General features: G+C 36.6%; 1 protein-coding gene across 1 annotated transcript in view; it reads right to left on the bottom strand.

The window, feature by feature from the left end:
- Positions 1 to 16660, bottom strand: part of ANGPT1 (angiopoietin 1) — a 158157-nt gene that overhangs the window by 11123 nt on the left and 130374 nt on the right. Inside the window, exon 8 of the mRNA XM_071553048.1 lies at positions 1838 to 1968. Coding sequence (XP_071409149.1) covers positions 1838 to 1968 — 131 coding nt within the window. The remainder of the gene's footprint in view (positions 1 to 1837; positions 1969 to 16660) is intronic.

The raw sequence follows: 16660 nt of genomic DNA, 5'->3' as shown, positions 1-16660 counted from the left end.
TTTTTTTTTAAGAAATAAAAAGGTAGTGTCTGATCACCTGTGTACTGGAAGAAGTTTCCCATGATACCTCTTAATAAGATATCTCTAGAGGAAATTAGGAACATTTGAAAAATCGGCTTCTTAAAGATTTTCCCAATTGGGTCATATCCAATTGGCAAAAGAGAATGAGGATTTGATATAAATTCTCAGTGATGGAAACCCATCTCTGTAGGAAGATGCTGAAATGAATTCCAAAACTAGCACTGGACAAACACCTTAAACTCAGAGACTCAGTTGAAGTTTTAAAAAGCAGACTCTGGTTCTGTTACCCTGCCCTCCTCCCCTTTGTGTTCTGTTATCCCTCCTGGCTGGGGAGCGCAGGCCAGGGCCCCAGGTGGCCCTGCCCCTGTCCCAGTTCTATTGGTTAAGGGACCTTTGACCCTGCCTTTTCCTCAGTTTTCACCCAATCCTGCCAAACCTGGGGACTGCCCCCAGGACTGGACATTATCTTGTGGTTTTCTTGAATAAACAGATGGTTTCTCTGCCTTGCAACTGCTTGGAACTCTTTGTCTCTCCCTCCCTTCTCTGTCCCCATGGAACAAAGGGGATAGCAGGGAAACCCTTCTCCCTTTCCCTCCATGCCGCACAGAAGAGACCATTTTCCTTTTAAAAGCTATACATCTCCTCTTAGCAGGTTATAGCTTTAGAGGCTCATATATGCCTGAATATGACCTGAGCTGGATTTAATCACAGTGCCAGTAACCACAAATAATACCAACAATCTGATCCAAAATACTGAAAAATCTACATGCTATGGGATTTTCTCCAGGAAAGTTAGAAATCACTGAGAGACAATCTCCAAAGATCAGATGTGAAGATAAAAGAGACCTTCTTGGTCATATCAGTGAACCAAAGAAGCCCAATTTAAACTTTCTGCTATGAAGTGATATTCTAGAGATACAAATAAACTTGTCCATATAGGGACTGGAAAGAAGTACCATTTTCCAGGGAAAGTTCTCACTCGTGGGCTAGAGTTTAAGATGTCTGTATAGGTAGATATGGACTAGAGTTTAAGATGTCTGTATGGGTAGATAATCCTCAAATATTACATCTCTGCACTGGAGGGAACACGTACCAGTCATACACACTACCCTTTCTGGAAATCAGATTTAGCTGGTGCTTTAAACTGTCCCAGTATACCTTGTCTGTGCTCCTCTCCACCTCGACATTTTTTTCTACAGTTTGATTCAGCTTATTTAGAATATTAGTTTAAATCTGCCAGATTAAAACAAATGGTTGCAGGTCTAGTTTTTCACAGGTGAGTAAATTAGTCACTACATTAACTGTGTCCTTATCATGCTCTTGTAACACAGAGTTTAAAAATTATAATTATTAAAATAACAGAATCATACTCCTAAGGGAAATGGAAAATATATTACAAGTCTAGACGCTGATTGTTTTTAAACTTTACTTTCTAATATCTAATTCCCTGCATTTTCTCTCTTCTGTTTCTGATTGGTTCTCCCACTTCTCACAGACTTCCTCCTGCCTTCTTTTTTGTCGTCTTCTCTCTCATTTTTCCTTTCTTGCCTAAACAATTACCCTAATTTATGCTTTCCCCTTCAACATTGTTGCAACAACTTCAATGCAGAAGTATACTGACTGCATTTCTGAATAATCCCTTCCCTTATGATAGAAATCTTGAGGTATTGGCACTACCACAAGTAGAAGTAATAATAATAAAAGAAATTTTCACTCAGAACTTACACATCCATGAACAAAACTTCATCCATGGTTGCTTTAGGAAGATAGTGTAGATTCTTATCAATGTACCACATATTTTCAGAGTTGTACTCACCTCCAGTCAACATCAGAGCACATTTACACATGCAGTTGTCATTGTCAGCATCTTTTGTACTGAATTCAGCACCATGTAGGATCAGGCTACTCTGTTTTCCAGCAGTTCCACTGTGACCTTTCAAATAAAGTCTGAAACAGCAAGACAAAACAGTTAGTGACACCAAAATGAAAAAAAGAAAAATAAGAGATCCAGATCTTTTCTCCATATCAGGTTTGCCTTCAACAATCTCTTGTGTTTTGGCTCAATCTCTTTTTTGTTTCAGGCCTAAAATGGGGACATTCAGGGTTTTTAAGTGTATCTGTAGTAGCACATTTTCCTTGTCCCAAAACAGAACTGAGCTCAAGGAATCTGAACTGGAAAATGCAGGAAAGTAGGGGGAGTGAGAGACAGAGGAGTGAGCAGAAATGCACAGAGATCTGGAATACATTGACAGAATAACTGAGTACTTGAGAAGCTTGTCTCTTTACTGTGGCACAGAAACAGCACTCCCAGTTTACAGAAGTTGTGTTATTAATCCCTGGGCTCAGAAGAGGATTTTAGCAGTCTCAAAATTTTTAATTCCTCTGTTTACAGCACAAGCCAGCAACCCAGTTCTGCCAAAGCTGTCTCTGAGTGATGAATGGAGGATAACTTAGAGTTCAAGCCACAAAAGTCTTCATAATTTGCAGTGCTAAATGTCCCATTTCTTAAGGAGACCTGTCAACTAGTTGAAAACACAATTATGAGCTAGGAGTCTGAGCTCAGATGCCAGCAGCCAAATGTGCCAGCTGCAGGGATGTTGAATGTAGTACCTCTACCACAGCAAGGAAACTGGGTACCTGGGCACATCTGACCTGGGCTCACAGTTGCAGTGACATGCACAAGACAAGGCTGAAGAGAGTTCTGAGGAGAGAAGGGGGGGGGCAGGGGAGGGCAGGGGAGAGCAGAGATTAAAGACATAGTTTCCCTTGTCTCTACTTAAGCAGGTCTGTGAAACAGACATCACGGGGAGATGGATGCTCACAAAAACCTCCCCAACAACCAGTAAATAGCTACCTATATCAGATATGTGATCAGTATGTTCTTGGGGTTTTTTCATAAAACATTACTGGAAAAGAAAGATATCATTCGCCATAATAGCTTCATAAACAGGGATAAAGATATAGGATCTCAGTGGAGAAAGATGAAGCCATAATCCTTACAGCTCAGGAGCAAACCCTAACCACTGGAGCAAACAAGAGGGGAAGACGCGTCCTTCACATGTCTCTCTGAACCTCTGAAGCCAGGAGTAAATGAGCCACAGAGGTAACCAAGAGTATGATTTTGCATACAGTGGGAATGACTTCTTCTCTGAAGAGGAGGTGAGAAACATCAGTTCTGTTTTTTCTAGGGTTACTGAAGAGGGGAAAATATATCTTTTAAATATAAAATGTAAAATACACAAGGAGTCATGAAAGCAGAAGCAGGAATCAAGCATGTAAAGCAGTACAGATGTCTACCTCTCTCCATGATTTACAGCTGTGAGTACTATCCCAGAAAATGCTTTCCCAACTTCTCCCATAGACACAATGAACAAGGAGGCAATTATGAGTCACAGGCTGTTGCTGCCTCTTAGCTTGTAGTTGTATTTTTATCCAATTACTTTGTATGAATAAAAAAGCAAATGCCTTTACCAATTTCATTCATCCATTTATAGGGGTGGTCCCGTGGTGTAATGGAGAGGATACAGAATCCCAAGGTCCTGAGTTCGAGTCTCAGTGGGTACCGTCCCCTGGCAGTTCAATGCCTCCCTGCCATCCCATCCCGTCAGATCTCGGATGCTCAGCAGGGTCAACCCTGGTTAGTACCGAGTGCTGTGACAGTCCCGAGGACTTCATTTGTCACTGTCCAAGCTCTCTCGGCGATGGCAAATGGACCTTAGGACTGAAACAGTGGGGCCAGTTCTGCACATGCTGTGCCTTACCTAAAAAATCCACTGTGCAGGCTGGAAGGGCACACCCATGTGGAGAGAGACCTTCCCAAATCTTTGTTTGCGAAGTCTGGCCATACCTACATACATACATCATCCATTTGTTCAGATGGAATACAGACACTTTGCTGCAAAGTGGTCAGAGTGTTAACAGCAGGAGTAGGGAACGTCCCTAACCCACTCTAGCCTGCAGGTATAATTAAATCATTGGCATTTTTTCTGAGGTGACCCTCAGACAGAGATTTCAATAAAACCCAGTTCTCCCACAGAACTCTGGGACTGGAAGTCTGCTTATGAGTGCAAAGACATCATATGGCAGCTTTTCTTAATCAAGTGCATGGCTGCTGGTTTTTGTTGCTTTAGTTTCGGTGTGGGTTTTTGTCTTGCATGCATCTGTGTGTGGATATTAGGTCCAAACAAAGCCAATTGGATTAAACTTGTCATGGAAACTCATTACAGAAAGGCCTTTTCTGGATATCTGGTGAGATTACTGAGTCCTCTCAAAATGTGAAGACACAGAACCAGCACTTGATACCTCAAAGAGTCTAAGATCCACACTCACAATCTGACTTAAACTCCACTTAATTTTCAGCAAATTTCTTCCTGTATGATTCTTCTCCACTTTAAAAGTAGAGACAGTAGATGCTAAGCATGAACATTTTAAAATAAAATAAAATAAAAAATTAAGAAAAGAGAACTGTCAGGGGTATCCTTCCAAAACAGTTATGCTACCTACCTTAATTTGATTTTGAATGTTACCTTACTGAGACTGATGATTACATACCTTTGGACTTAATGCTTGGAGCAAATTTTGTATATAAATAACTACACCCAGATAAACATATAAAAATTTTTAGATTAAATAGAAATACCACATATAGCCAAATACCTTTGGATAGCACAAAAATAGATAAGAAAAAGTGTGAAAAGTTCCTCAGTAAAAGAGTGGGAAAATTCTTAGTAGTTTAACAAGGAAAGACCTAGAAATAAGAATCCAGGAAGGTCATTACATTATGCTATTGCCCAATCATAGTGGAAATTAGCCTGTAATGACCATGTTACTCTATAAAAGTTGCTTGTTTTAGACAAGATTAATCTAAGATCTGTCTTTACTCATGTTCATTTCTTTGTTTCATACAAGTGAAGGGCTGGAATTGATCCCAACTTCATTCACTGGACTTTTGCCTTGTTTTGCAAGCTGTGCCTACTTTTTTGCTTAAAAAAATAAACTTTTCTGAGTTTGCGTTGATAGAAAAATTACTTTGTCACATGATATATATGATCTGATTTTAAGTGGCTACACATTCTCAATATACAGGCAACACCAAAGCTCACAGAAGTCTCATAAAGTCAGTATAAAAACCAAAGATTGTTTACTTAAATAAGGAAAAAAAGTTAGCCAGATCTTTTTATTAGCAATCAACACTATAAAACACACTTAGTCCAATAAAAAAAATAAAATTGTACAGTCTAAGAAAACATAAAGAAATACACAATACTTGGTATTCAATGTTTTCCCCAAAGGGGCAGGAAATTGCAATTATTTACAAGCTCTTCACTTGTCCTGATATTTTACAAACATTCCACTCATCACAGATTTAGATCATGCCAGTTATGTTTGACTTTCCCTCAACACCATTTGTCTAATAGGTCTCTAGTGACTTAACAAGACTAAAGCTTAACTTAGCTCAGATCTAAACTCTGGTATTGCAGCAGCGTGCAAATGAACCACAGGGTAAAACTAATTCTCTTTCTTTGGACTCTTCTCCTTGAACTGGCATTGCCCAACAGGAAAAAATGACACTGCAAAGTTGGCACTACTTTACACCAAAATCAGATCTTGGTCAAAACCCGAAACTGGTCCTGAAGCAGTCAGTTCTTTTTCTGAGCTTCAGCTCAAGTCATACAGGTCCAAACTGGCCTGGCTTGAGATACCATGTCTGCATAACACTCGGGTAATTGATGAGCATATTAGCTCCCAGGAGCAGCAGATATCTCACAACTTGGACTCAGTTAATTTTTTTTTGTATTGTCAGATTCAGATTGGTAGAATTGAACCTTTGAAATAAACTGAATAATTACCAGGACATAATTTCCTTCCCTTAGAAAAGATAGCAATTCAGGGTTGAGTTCCTCTTGGAATTCCTTTCATGAAGGAGACAAAGGAAAGGAAGTTTAGAAGCAAAGGAAACTAATTCCAATTAGAATTTAAAAAAACCAAAACACAAAACCAAAAACAAACAAAAAACCCCCCAAACCCCAAACCACATTTTCAGGACTACATCTTCAGTCTTTCCACTTGCTCATAGACAGGAAATTCTGAAGATCAAGGAAAGAAGGAGAAAGGCTGCTCAGATTTACACAATAGGCAGGAAAAGTAAACTCATGCTCATATAAACAAGAACAAATCTGCTTTATCTGTATACAGTGGAATTAAAAAAGAAACAAGCAATAGCAAGTACATTATGAGTAAAGATGATTAAGATAAATAGTGCACTTTGTATATTAAGTTTTGAGAACTTCTGATGACATCTTTATGAAATTCTAAAATTACTATGAGGAACAGAGGAACTCATAGCATTCATTTAGAAACTAGACACTTTCTTAGTTGGATGTACTTAGGAAGAAACAGCGTGTTTTAAAAAATACTGCAACTGTTACCTCTTATCTAGCATGAAGGTTAGAAATACCCTCTGCATTTTATTCTTGTGATATTATAGCAATGGCACCTTGGGATTTCACTTCACAGATGATGATAAAAAATTCTCTAAGCTATGAAAATTGCAACATATAGAATGAGATATAAAAAAACCCTAAGAAATGCAATCATAAATCAATGTGAAAAAATTGTGTGCTAACTCTCACTAACAGAGTTGGAAATAATTTCTGATTCAATGCTTAAACATAGAGCATCTCTCTTTAGAATTTCTTTTCTTGGTTTTTTTTTTTTATACTAGAACTAGTTAGAGGTTTGTAGGACTCACAGAATTTAATGCTAGCTATTTTTTTCTCTAATCTCTATTTTCTGTTAGTCATTAGAGATCACTCAGTTCTTTATTTAAAGCAGACCCTCAATGAAACAGCTAAGAAATTATATTCATCTTTGTTGGTGAGAAATATTTATTTTGTCCATAAACAAATAAAACATACCCTGGCTTACTGCAAACATTAGCAACCATCATTAAGAGATTTAGACAACCATCACAACTACCTCAGTGTGCATGGTCTTGAATATTTTATGAGTTGAGATCCAACCTCATCATTGCCATAGTACAAAAAATTTGAGTAGAGATCTCCATGACTGGAGTTCATGAACAAGAGAAATGGCCTAGTATTCTGAACCATTAAATACAGAGAAACAGAAATATTGAATTAGGCTTGATTCAACATGATGAATAGAGAGGGACACCTCAAAGCTTGTCTTTTGGAAATACCGTAGACAGATGTCTTCAAATTCCCATCTCCGTTTTGTCTTTCTCTGTAGGCTAACATATCCATTCTCCCATCTGCTAATTCAATATGGTGGGAGGGAATCCCAAATTCTGGTCCCTCCTCAAAGGAAGACTTGTTAATTTTGATGAAAATGGGCACAGAATAAATTCATATGTCCAGAATTTTTCCTTCTGAACCCTATCCTCACTGAGTTTCCATGTTTTTCCTAACTCCAATAGCACCCAATACATCTCAGTCCTTCTTCAAACCTACTGGCCAGTATGTACACCTGCTATGTAGGAATACACCTACACAGATCAGTGTGGACAAATATAGGCTCACACTGACTGTCCTCCATGTTAGGAATGTGAAAGGCTTCTTTGTTTTTCAAACTTATGTGACTGCCATTATTTTGTCCTTTAGTTTGGAAATGTTTGAGATTGAGGAAGAATTTAACTTGCATTTTCCATCTGGTTCACACTTGCATCTAAATTTTAGATAGCTTCAGTTTCTGAAATGAAATCCACTCCTACAGATGCTGAATTTGATAGAGTTTTAGGAATTACTGTGTTAGTTCAATAATTCCATTTATAATGAAATTTGAATTTGGGGATTAAGTACCTTTATGAATCAAAGCCCAGTGGACTACAACCATTTAGGAGGACCCACTATGAGATTATCATGAGGATACTCTGAACTCTAGACATTAATTGTGATATTAACTATGAAACAAAAGAAAACAATAGAACCTAAAATATCCTCAACAACAGATATCAGATTCATTTTAAGTTCAGATTTGTTGTGTTTATTTTTCTGAAAAAGGCTTTGCTTAATTAATTAGGAATCAATTTTTTTATCAATAAGACATAATGTTTACATTAAATATTGTTAGCTCCTTGTAAAGTTTCCCAGTTAGTCTTTTCCTGAACATATTGCAAAATTGCATGAAGTCCCCCAATAGAATCAGTTGTCCATGAACAACAAATGCACCCCTGTGATAAAGACATCTTCCAAATATTTCATGATAGATAATGTGTCGTGAACAAGAGAAAAAAGTCTGAACAATCACCCTAGGGAAAAACTGCTGTTGCAGAGGTTGAAACTAAAATGCCTGCCAAAATCCCGGTAAATGTGGAACTAAATATAATGTGGTAACTATCTGGGAATCCTAACCCTGGTATTCAACTTTTTCATCATTTAATACTCCCACTAGAGGACAAAAGGAAACATCCCTTGAGTGTTTGCTAATTATTAAAGTCAGTGGAAGGAACACCTCCTTGATGGGGATAGAGCATGAGCCATCTGTGGTAATCAGGGAGATCCCTGTGAGTTTGAACCATGTTGGTGCTTTTGTCCAGATTACAACTAGATGGCCTGGACATCCATTTGGATTCTTTTTCTTTGCTAGAAAGTAAAAGCACTTCTTAAACATTTTTTTTTGAGGGGGTAGGGGGAAATATTTAGATTTCATTAGGGCAGTGAATACTCTCCTTACGAAAACAAACTAAATTAAATCAAACTCCAAATTTTTTATCATAAATCAAGATTAACTAACAAACAAGAAGGTAACACCAGATAAGGTAAATAATCATTAGATGTAAATTAAAAGCCATTCTTAAAGAATGGAAAATACTTTGGAGAAATTGAAGAAACTAAGTAGGCTAGAAGCTGACAAAAAACTTAGTCATCACTACTTAAATATTTTGAACGGTTTCTAACTCATTTAACCAGGTTGTAAGAAAAATTTACCACCTTTATCACTGCCTGTATTTGAATGAGTTACTGATGTAACAGTACCAAAGATAAGAATAAAGAGTATGTCACAGTTGGTGTCTAACCATAAAAATCTAACAGTATTAAACTTTTGCTACTCATCTTTAGTCTAGACTTGAGAAACAGTGTACATGGCAAATTCATGGACTCTTTATTGTATTCCTAATAGAGTTCACAACTGCAAACAGTAGGCATGAAGGTTCTGCAAACTGTTGAAAGCCTGAATAATGCAGGAAGTATCTCTGACCACTTGAACAGATTTTTAATTTGGTTCTTAATATTCTTGCTGCCTGCACATGAAAATAATTTCCTCCCACATTTCCTTTAGAAAAGTGTAAAACAAAATGACCTCTGTATTTCTCCTCTGCTGCTCTGTAGGAATGACTCACTGCTGTAATTATAAAGTCTGACATTACTGCAGCTCCTTGCCCATTCTCCTTTTGAGACAAGTGAAATGTACCAGCCAAAAAAATATTCATTCAATATATCCAGAGTAAAAACACATATCTTCCATTTTTAAAGATAAAATGTTAATATAAAATACAGTAATAAATAGATATGATCAGTTTCCCTTTAGAATTGTTCTAGTGCAGCCTGTCTATGGGACAACAAATGCTATATGGCATACGGATCGTTCCCTGGAACTGCAGACTGTTAAGAGAAAAACTTCTTTTTCTCAAAGAGCTGATGCCAGTTTTAGCCTGTGTTGGAAGTGTACACCTGATGGGTCAAAGGAGAAAAATATGTTTCTTTTTGGACAGAAAACAAGCAAACAAGCCAGCCATGAATAGAAAACATATCTACAAATTACAGCAAACTATACAGTAATCTAGTGAGCCTGGATGTTGTACTGAATGTGTGTTTATTCGAATAGTACAACAAACTTGGTTTTTCTATATTAAATTTGATTAATAATTTACTAAAGCACTGTACTCATTGGGCACAAGTATACTGAGTAGGGATAGCTAAAAAAAAAATCAAGATTTCCTGTCAGATGATTTTTCCTACCATAAGGCAAATGGCTTATCATCCTGCTGTATGCAGACAAATGGTGTTTTGTCACAGTTTCCAAAAAATATTTAAGTAAATGTTTATTCTGGACAGTGTACAAGCAAACCTATGCTTGTACTACTTGAAATACATGATACAGAAGCCACAGAAACAGCCACTGTGGCAGTGTGAGTTGCTAGGTTTGCAGCTGCTGTCAGTAACATAGTGGTGATGGAGAGGAAACACACGGTAAAACTGGGTTTTAATGCTAACAGGGACAGAAATATATTTAAGGCTACTATCACAATGATGTGTTGAACAGAAATCATTCCCTCTAATCTCTCACCAAACACAGCACAGAAGAGATACATTAAACTGCTACTACCATTTTCTGTTAAAACTATTTTTCAACACAATACTTATTAAAACAAAATCACCCACCAATGTTTTTTTCTCATGGAAATCTGAAACAAAACTTTTCAGTTAATAGATTTATTACTTTTTTGTTATTAAATGAAAGTTAAAATCTTGCTACAGAAAAAAAATTACACTCTTTCACCAGCTTTATAAATGCTAAGACTTCCTGTTGCTACAAAAACTACCACTTTTGTCCTGATTCATTGCTCTATAAAGCATAATATGTTAATTTACAAAGTACAGGGGCTAAACTAATTTCAAGATTGAAATAACTAGAGATGATCGATGTTTTAGGCAGACATGTAAACACTGAACATACCCTAAATGATAATGCAAATTATTTTGATATCATTGAAGATGAATGAGCTTCTTAAAAAATAAAATACAAAATTAGAACTTATCTGAACATTTGCCCAGTACATAGGCAAAGCCAAGGCTAGAGAAAATTGGTTATCTTAAAATGTAACTTAAATGAAAAAGTATTTTTCTTCCTGCTCAAATACATTTCCTGGGTTTGGCTGAAACCAACAGCAGAAATGCCAAAATTGATTCTTATGGGATTTTTCAGCAGAGACTACAGGGACTTTCCAGAGAAACAACTATTTTATAAGTTTTTAAGGCTAATAGAAGTAACCAGACCTTCTGCTTCTTATCTTTACTGAATTGCTGAACCTTGTGATGTTTGAATATGTTTCTTTAGGGATCTCTTTTACAGACATTGAAGCTAGTGGAAAAGTTCAGTGAATATTGGTTGGAAAATTGAATAATCCTCTTTGAAAATCAGTAAAAGAGACCCACACAAAACCAGTAAAATTTAACTTAATAACTTCTTCCAAAATATGCTTGGAAGTTCCAAAAATCTCATAAATGTAGTTTGTTGGAGTCCATGCAGATGCATTATAGCAGTGGATTTCATAAATCTATGCTTTAGTTGTACTGAGGGTGACATTAATTAGCCACTGTCATCCACATAGGTTATACATTATCCTAATTAACCATTTTAGATAAAATGGAAATGGAAAACTTCATGTATCAGCATGCTGTTTGTGCTTACTTTTACCCTGATGGCTACTGTAGATACTGCATTCTTGATACCAGGCAATGTCATTGAAAAATACCATCTACCAGGCACAGTGAAATATTTATTATGTAGTTCACTTAATTGAAAGTAATTAATAATACGTAACCATAAAAGTAACAAATATCATAGATAGACTTGTGTAAAAAAAATAAATTTTACTGATATAAGTTGGTGTTCAGAAATTAATGTGTTTAAAGAGCATATAATTGATGTGGTTTGAAGGGGGGGATGCTAGGGTTTATATTTTGGTTTCTTGTGGGGTTTCTGGTTGCTTTTCTTTTTCCTTTGTAAAGAGTGTGCTGGAAATATGAATGAAATTAGTTATATTTGTGCTCTAAGATGGTTAAGTACCACAAGTCCATCTTTACTGTTGAATAATATTAATTAAAATTTGAGTATGTGGCATGTTACTGGTTTCAATTAAAAGAATAAATCTGTGAAGATGGTATGTAAATGTGTAATTTCTTTTCCATTTATAGAGATAAAAAAGAATATGCACAAATGTACATGCCTACTTCTTGTGGTTCCATAGTTTTATATGCATCTTATTTCATCTTAATTTATTTTTAAATTAACAAGAAATATAAGTAACTTTTAAAGTTGAACTACTTTTTCTGTTTTACCTGAATACTGTTTTCTTAATTGTGACAGTTCAATCAAAGGTTTATACAGTTCTGCAGAGAACTGCAGTCTACCTGAAAAAAGACACTATCCAAAGGACTCAGAGGACAATTCAGGGAAGAAATTCATGTCATAGTTTAATTGATATTGACCCCTGCTTACTATTAGACTCCTTCCCTAAAGTTCCATGGTCATGATAACATCTCAAGTCACAGATCATGCAGTGAGAAAACTAAGCCTTAAGCACTCCTGCCCTGCAGGAGAAACAGATCAAGAATAGTATTTAGTGCCACAAAATACTGAGTTTTCTATGAGAGCAAGTGGCAAGAGTCACATAAGTGAGGTGCAGAAAAGAGCAAAACTAGGGACTGGCACTGAGATCCAAAGATGTTATGTAAATCACAAGGAGCAAGTGTCCTGGAAACCACCTATTCCAAAAATGTCACTTATGCTGAAGTGTCTCCTATAATGAGTGAATTCTTGTGATTCACTTTATGAAAACTTACACTTCTGTACAATGAAAATAAGATGCTATCATTCTGTTCAAGACTCATGCCTGCTTCGCACAGGTTTATATTGAGTGAAGTTATGTGTAGAATCTAAAGCTTATGTCTAAAACATCAATGAGAGGCACACTAGCTAACAGAATTCTTGACTTGAAATATAAATACTGAACTTTGTTTTTCTCAAATTGAATGCTGAATGAAATGTAACATAATCACCATTAAGAAATTATTTAAATACTGAATTGAACAAAATATCTGGATTGAATAACATTTTTCCCCATGTTTCAATTGGCATAATAATTAATTGAAACTGTGTTAGTTATCTTTCAAATATCATAGACTTATAGAAAAGTTTAGGTTGGAAAGGGCCTTTAAGATCATCGAGTTCAGTCATTAACCCAGCACTGTCAGGTCTACCACTGAACCATGTACCTAAGTGCCACAGCTACACATCTTTTAAACACCTCCAGGGATGGTGACTCAACCACTTCCCCGGGCAGCCTCTTCCAGTGCTTGACAACTCTTTCCATGATGAAATTTTTCCTAATATCCAATCTAAAGCTCCCTTGATGCAGCTTGTAGCCATTTCCTCTTGTCACTTACTACCTGAGAGAAGAGACCAACCCGCACTTGGCTACATCCTCCTTTCAGGCAGTTATAGGGAACAACAAGGTTTCCCCTGAGACTCCTTTTCTCCAGTCTAAACAACTTCAGCTGCCTCAGGCACTCCCCATGAGATTGGTGCTCCAGACTCTTCATCAGCTTCACTGCCATTCCATGGACATGCTGTAGCAATCTATGGGATTTTTGTTGGTTTGTTTTTGGGTTTTTTCTCCTTGTGAAGAGTTTAAAATGTAAGGAAATGAGCCATTATTGATAAAAATGGAAATAGCCTGCAGTTAAGTTTTCATCCATTTTGTTTGATTATTTATACTTTAATCTGTGCTAGTAGTGCAATCCTCTTTTACAATTGTGGTCCTTTGGGCATTTGCAGATTCTGTTTTTGAATTTTTTCCAGTGGTAATGACCTAATGACCTTATCAAATCATACTACAGTATTGCTATAATGTGAATGGGATGGAATGAGTCTCCAGCTGCCAACAGACTACAATTTCAAGATATAGCTTAATGAATAACACATTAAAATAAATATTTTGGGTTCTGCATGAGATTTTCAAGATTTATGTTGGGATTCATGTCAAGAGATGTGTGCTTCCCACTGCATGAATCCCAGAGGAAAATGCAGGGATATTTTGCACAATATTATTTTCAAAGAAAAACATTAATCAGGATTTTCATTCACCTACCTATGTTGGAACCTGTTCTGATGAATAAGCCATTCACAGTTTATGATTTTCTACTAATTAGATTAAAGGTCTTTATCTGGTGGCTGCATACTTGTACTCAAACTCATGACATCAGTAAGCACCAAGGGTTGTTGAGCAATCACTTTATAAAATGCAATAATTTCCAAATTGCTAACAATATAAGGTAGCATTAATGACAATGTATTTGTCATTATCTCTTTCTGACCCTAATATTTTTATTTTTTTTTACAGGTTGATGTCATCTCGAAGAGTAAGTAATCATAATGAAATGACTGATTTGAACTTCACTGAGAGTTCTGGTGGCCCTGCCTCAACAAAGAACTTATGTGCTTAAAATAAAAAAAAAATATTGCCCAAGTACATTGCTGAATGACGAACTAAGTACACTTAAAAAATTAAGAAAATAGAGGAGGAGAAAGATAAGAAGAAAAAAGTGGGGAAGAGAAAGCCAAGGCTTCTCTTATTTATATGGTATCATTCACACCAGCAATATTAGATTTTTTTGATTAAAGGTGTATGCTATTTAAACAGGATATAAGGCAAAAGTACTTATATACACAAGTCCCACCTTCAGCCTGAATAATATGCAACACTTCTGTCTTGATCACTTTAATCTTTAGTGGATATATTGTACAAAATGCTATGCTCATCCTCTGCCCTGTATCTCCATTATCACATAAAGGTTAAGCTTTCATTATAAGGGCAAGTATCTAGGAAAAGGTAACAAATTTTGGAAGTGACTGATGCACAGAATGTTTCTGTGAAATGTTTACAGCTATTTGAAAAATAAATATTGGTTTCACTGTTTGCTTGGTTTTCTTAATGCAAAATGAAGTTTAAAAAATGCCAAAATGAGTTATGTGGCACTAAGACCTTGGTAGAAAAATATAAACAGACTATTAAAACATATTTCAACTCCCTTGGCGTCATTTGTGGCCGATAAACAATCACGTATGAGTGAAAGGTTCACTAACTGTCACCCATTTATGATCCAAGTTCTTTGCTGGTGCCACACTGACCAGGCTAACAGGGATCAGCATGTTTTACATGCTTTACCCCCTCCTAAAACCCCAGGTCATGACCTCATAAGAGCTGTGATTCTCAATAATGACTTCTTTGGTTCAAATGGCATGGAGATTGGTGCAAAGAGGTTTTACTTCAGTACAACTGAAGTAAAATGATGAATAAAAGAAAACAAAACATAAACAGTGCACATGCACTTGGTTCAAGTGTAGTGAGATGTTCCAGCACTGATTTGAAATTGAAAACAATCCAGCCTCTAGGATCTGATGAAAGAGAAAACCAGAGACTAAACTCTGTATGATACCAGGCACTTGTTTTCTTTTCCTAATTAGGCTTCCTTCTTGCAGAATTTGCAGAACAACCAAACAGTAAAAACTACATTGCATCACAATAATTCTGGGCTCTCATGTTCAAAGTTGTTATCTATTTGTAGGTTTATATAAATTAGTAGTCCTTTAGACATCGTATATCCCTCTGCTTTGTGGTCTAACTCATCTGCTGCGTTTCTGCTGTGAACAAAATAATGAATAATATCCCTTTTTATCCTTGTTACTTTAGAGAAAGAGACAGCAAAATCAAGTATGTTTCCATTTGATAGGAGAAAAACCCAAACAAACCAAAAATGGAACATAAAACTAAAACAACTAGAGATTCTTAAAGATTGATGCAATGAATGAGTATGGACACATCTGGGATCATCCGTTTGCCAAATTCATCCCAGGCCCCACAGGTACACTTCACTTTTTGACTCATGAAAGAAGTGAACATACAGAAAATGCCACACCACTTTGCTGGTATTATAGTGAAAATACAGTGAATCAGTGCAAAAAGTGTTCTCAGGATCAGGCTCTAGAAGTCTTGCCAATAGAGCTGCTAATGATAAAAGGAGGGGGAAAATGCCCTGGGGTTGGTTGGCTGGGATGTTGGTAACAGACTTCAGAGACTTTTAACCATGTACGTACTAGATTAAATAACGGTCACTAAGAATTTCTGCATGTGTTTTTCAGGCAGATAAAAGCTTGCTCTGTCAGTTTTCTGAGCAGACATGAGCTCATTCTGCCCACACTCCATCCTGGCTGAAATCTGTACTGTTGCAGTAAGTGTGACTCTGTACCTACTCAGGGGCAGGATATGTTAGCTTGGGCTCTATGCCACACTGACAGGTCTACGGAGCTTCTGTTTGCTCAGAGTGGGCAGAGAGAACCAACAGCTAATGGGGGCACAGACAGCACACATCTCTTTGTTACAAACTCTACTGAGGGAGCCTACCAGTCCCATACTTCTTTGCTTCTGCATTGCGGAGTATTTAAGTTTCAAATTTTGGCTAATAGTGAAAATTGTGGACATTTCCGAAAACTCTCCAAGCAGCAATTATTTTTTTTTTTAAATCTGGAGATATTTTCACTAATGCTAAATAAATGCATCATAATCTTATAAACATTTAATGATTAAGTTCACTCTGATGAAGATCTTGATCACCCACAGGAAGAATATAATTTTTCTGACTGAAATCAGAGACACATTTCATTCTTTCTGTCCAAATTTCAGTCTCTTCTGGACTGGCATTTGGAAATATCACTTTTTTCAGGTTTGATCAAGGTTATGACAATAATAATGTCCAGGTTAAATATTTTGAGGTGGACCTGAATTTGGATCCTGAAAATGTACTCCAGTGCTTTCCAAGTTTCACAGATAGCAGCG

Source organism: Pithys albifrons, chromosome 4 (assembly GCF_047495875.1).
Source record: "Pithys albifrons albifrons isolate INPA30051 chromosome 4, PitAlb_v1, whole genome shotgun sequence".
In the NCBI taxonomy this organism is placed as follows: domain Eukaryota; kingdom Metazoa; phylum Chordata; class Aves; order Passeriformes; family Thamnophilidae; genus Pithys; species Pithys albifrons.
Note: the sequence above shows the minus strand (reverse complement) of the source record. Positions and strands in the feature narration are given on the sequence as shown.